Here is a 4,723-nt window from a genome sequence, read left to right as displayed (position 1 = left end):
CGCTAAAAAATGAGAGAATCATAGTTGAGTGCTTAGCCAGAACAAGCTAAAGATAAGTGTTGCGGACAGTTAGCCGCTGTAATAGCAATCTACAAACTGAACTGGTAGGCGTGAGCGCCAAGCACCAACCCGCAACCAACACACAGGCACAGGAAACGGAAATGAGTCAGGTACGCTTACCGTAATGCCAAGTACATTTATGTTTCATTTATGTTTCACTCGTCCATGTACAAAAGTCACTTGTCCGGGTGAAGATCAGTTTATAACATGACTGTTTGTCTGTTGTTGTTATTATTATTATTATTATTATTGTTATTGTTATTGTTATTATTTGCTTCTGTTGCTCCGGCTTAAATTCTTGTGAGCTCGAGTGAGCTAGAAACATGAAACTTCTATAGAAATATGAAACCAATCGGCCACATGGTGGCGCTGTAATTAAGTCTTACAAATACAAACTTTGCTAGTTTTTTTTTGTGTGTGTTTTGCTAATGCAGAATTTAAACACACCTTTGAAAGCATCCAAACATTTACAACAGTTATAACATTGAGTTGAAACAGTAGAAAAAAAAAGAAACTCCAGACTCGGTAATACAAAGTAATACTTTGCACGCCGGTGTGCAGGAGTTGATATATTGAGATTCTAAGTCAATATTTTAAAGTTTCTCATTACTTTCAGATTCTTAGTCAGTAATCTGAATTACTAATTCAATATTGTATATCAAGATATTAAGTCAATATTTTGACATATTAAGTATATTATATTGCGATATAATAAATTGAGATTTCACTTACTAAGTCAATATATTGAGACACTAAGTCGATACTTTGAGATATTGAGTCAATATATTGAGATACAGAGCCAAAAAAAAAACATCATGTAGGCGCTGTGGAAGACGGCTGCCTCTCCAGTAGCTCTCCGGTTTTCTAGCTCTTTTTTACTTATTCGAGTGCAGTCTCTCTCCTACTTTCCCCTACTATCTCCTATTTTTGTCTACTTTGTTGTGTGGAGACTTTCTTTCTCTCTCCCACCTGCCTGCTGTTTTCCTGGGAAACTTTCGAAATGGAATTGATCATGCGGTCACTCAGCGCTATTGGAAAGTTTTTCTCACCCAAGTGTGCTTCACCGGGTGGAACATACGCTGCGGGCTACACTCGCGATTCTTGGGAGAATTGGCGAGCGGTCTGCTTGGATGTTCTGAACGTGGGAGCTGTAGAAGATTTGTGGATAATTGGAATTCTGCTGGGAGGTTTTTTTTAGCCATGGGACTTGGAATCTCCCTAAATCATCGTGAAATTGGTAGGGCAGCAGCCACAAAATTTGCCTCAATGCTGTCTGGGGAATTAAAAAAGGGTTGAATGTATTGGACGAGGAGCTGAAGGTTTTACATCAGAGGACTGATCAGACCGGTGAACTGTCTCATAACATCTCAGACCGGGCTGTGGAAGCGCAGAGATGGATGGATGCCATCGGGGCTCAGTCAGTGGACCTGCTTTGTGCAACCACCGGACTGACAATGAAGATAGGGGAACTGTCGAAAACAATACATGAATTGGATGCACGGATGACGCTGAGGATGAGAAAATTTGATGGACACAGATTCGAACAAACACCACCGAATCGACCTAAATTGGATTTAAACTGACTGTCTTTTTTGGCCCCCCCCCACCCCTTCACCCGTCCGGGAAAACAACCTGCAGCTGGCCTCTCCTCCTGTGCTGTCTTTATCTCTCCCAAGGACAAGGCCAAACTGAACTGAACTCCTGTAACAACAACACAGACAGTCTGCCGCCTCACACCTTATCACACACACACACACACACACACACACATACTCACATACACACCCCGTCCCTATCCCCACCCGCCTCCAAACTGACTGGCTCGGGGACCTCTTTTTGTGTTCTTAACCCCCCACCCCAGTACCTCAAATAATCCCTTCATGTAACCACATGTACTGTGGTTTCCTGTGCATCATTGTATTACTTTGTGGTATTGTATTCTTATTTTTTCTCCTTCATATGCTGTATCGGATGCTGGTAACTGTAATTTCCTTGCGGGAGTCATCCCAAAGGGATTAATAAAGCTAAGTCTAAGTCTAAGTCTAATATATTGAGATACTGAGCCAATATATTGAGATTCCAAGTCGATATTAAAATTTTCTCATTACTTTGATATATATATATATTTTTTAATACAATATCACTTTCTATCCGGCAGAGGCTGATTTACCAAGGGATCCTTTAAAAGGTGTAACTACTTTACAGTTGATTATTAGCTGATATTTAATCCGGCAAGTCATGGAGCTGTGGTCTTGCAATAACAAATGAGCAGTGAAGTAGTAACGTTACAAGCTAAATGAGGCAAATTAACTTCATGTTTCATCCAGGCAAAGCACATTGCTATCGCCACAAGTGGCATCTGTGTTTGGCTCCTAGAGGTAACGTTAAGGTAGAGTTAGGAAGCTGATGTTTGCCAACTAACACTGTCTGGCTTGCTGTGCTTTTATGGTGCATCGCTTACAGAGAATGAGCTGAACAGCGGGCTGGGTCTAACGTTAGTGGTCTGCTGATCCAATGTTGCTGGATCTAACGTTAGCGGTCTACTGACCCACTGCTGCTGGGTATGTTTGCCGTCCACTGACCTGCTGTCGCTGGGTCTAACGTTAGCTAACCCTCTGTCGCTGGGTCTAACGTTAGCCGTCCGCTGACCCGCTGCTGCGGGTCTAACGTTAGCCGTATGCTAACCCGGTGCTGCTGGGTCTAATGTTAGCCGTCCGCTCACCCACTGGCGCTGGGTCCACTGCCCTGGATTATGGGGAAAATGTTTTATTCATTTCAAATTGGTAACATAGACATGAGTGGCACATAGTGTGACTTAACATGGCATTTTATTTTGAGTTTACTTGTCCAGTGGGGCAAGTAAATTTCTCTTCCACTTGCCCTACAAAAAAATCCACTTGTCCCAGACAAGAGGACAGGTCTTAATGTTGAGCCCTGACTGAGAATACAGCTACTAGAAGCCAATATATGAAATCAAAGCTAACTCTGAAAGCTGTAGGGCAGCTAAAATAAACTTGAGCTGCTTCCATGAAGATCCCTAATATAACTTGCAAAGCAATTAGGAAACAAGAATGAGCTAACTAATGATAACATTTTTCCTCTGTCAAAAAAAGTCATGTTAAAACAATTTCCCATTGTTCTTCTGATTTCCAGCCACAGCTGGTCACTCTCCCCCGTACTAACGTTACTTGGTACATAATGTCAGCTCCGTCATGCTAAGACCTCACAATGCCTTGTGTTTCTCACTCCCTCTTATTGTTCATCTGACGTGACATTACAAAAGTGTTTCATTTACACGTGCAGGTAGGCCAAGGCGAGAAGAGGGAGATTAGCTAACATTACCCAACAAATTTATAAAATAAAATCACATTCAAATAGTGATTTCAGCAATTGAATAGTATTGTTGTTGTTTTTTGTCTATTTGATTTATATTTGACTTTCTGAATTCGTTTTTAACAGCCCTAATGTCCATCGGCTCCACTTTCGCCTTTGAAGACCCCCCTCCCTGACAATATGCATTTCCCCCTAGCGTTACCTGAACCAAACCTTATCTCTATCTATGGATCGGGGAGCAACGTATTTTAACCATGGGAAAACACTAAACCCAGGAGGAGCACATACTTCCACATCAGTAACAGACACGCTTACAATAGGTTGTGGTTTCAAGATTGTTTTCACCCACCCCTAGTTTGGTCTGGCTGGGTGGTAGGAATATGTTGTGGCCGGTGATCATCTCAAAGACCTTGCACTTAAGCATTCTCAACACTTTTATTTTACTTTCTGTGCTTTCTTCTCTGCAGGCCAACTTGCTGTCTTCCCATCGCACTCTGGTTTACAGAGTAGAAACAATAGCCCTGGGAGATCAGCCTTGTGACCGTGGAGAACATGTCACACTCTTCCTCTTCAATGACTGCCTTGAGGTGAGAATACACATAAGCACCAATGAAAGCACGGCAAAATCCGTAATTTTAAGATAATCAATAATTCCGAATTAATTCACTTTTTTGAACAGCGACTTAACTGTAAATCCACCATTTTCTAGATACTTAATACATTCTATTCTAAAAAAAAAAATATATATATATATAGTCACTTTTTTTACACTATCTTTTAGTACACTCATTAAAGCTAGCAGTTCAGAGTTGCAATGTACACCCTAGAGATATATTGGCGGGCCAATATCGGCCAATATTAGACATTTCCATATCTTTCGGAATTTATAATGGCCTGATTATATATTTTTTTGTTTTTAAATATTCATTCATCACAATCATTTATAATGACAAATGGTTCTGATAAATTAATATTTAAAAAATAAAAACTGAGTGTCAACCATGTTATGAGCCTTGGCGTTGCATAGTTTGTCCACCAGAGGGCACTCTACAACGTACTCAATACTCTGATAGTGGCCTTCAGTTCTTCTGCATTGTTGTGTCTGACGCATTGCATCATCCTCTTCACAACACCCCAGAGATTTTCTAAAGGGTTATGGTCAGGCGAGTTTGCTGGCCAATTAAAAACAGGGATACCACGGTCCTTAAACCAGGTACTGGTAGCTTTGGCACTGTGTGCAGGGGCCAAGTCCTGTTGGAAAATCTGCATCTCCATAAAGCAGCAATAAGGAAGCATGAAGTGCTCTAAAACTTCCTGGTAGACGGCTGCG

General features: G+C 41.3%; 1 protein-coding gene across 3 annotated transcripts in view; it reads left to right on the top strand.

Moving 5' to 3' along the window:
- ect2 (epithelial cell transforming 2) overlaps positions 1–4,723 on the top strand; it is a 128,337-nt gene that overhangs the window by 87,736 nt on the left and 35,878 nt on the right. For all 3 annotated transcript variants that reach the window (XM_032511617.1, XM_032511619.1, XM_032511618.1), the window contains one exon: positions 3,861–3,980. In XM_032511617.1, the coding sequence (XP_032367508.1) occupies positions 3,861–3,980 (120 nt within the window). The remainder of the gene's footprint in view (positions 1–3,860; positions 3,981–4,723) is intronic.

This window comes from Etheostoma spectabile, unplaced genomic scaffold (assembly GCF_008692095.1).
Source record: "Etheostoma spectabile isolate EspeVRDwgs_2016 unplaced genomic scaffold, UIUC_Espe_1.0 scaffold395, whole genome shotgun sequence".
Classification (NCBI taxonomy): Eukaryota; Metazoa; Chordata; class Actinopteri; order Perciformes; family Percidae; genus Etheostoma; species Etheostoma spectabile.
Note: the sequence above shows the minus strand (reverse complement) of the source record. Positions and strands in the feature narration are given on the sequence as shown.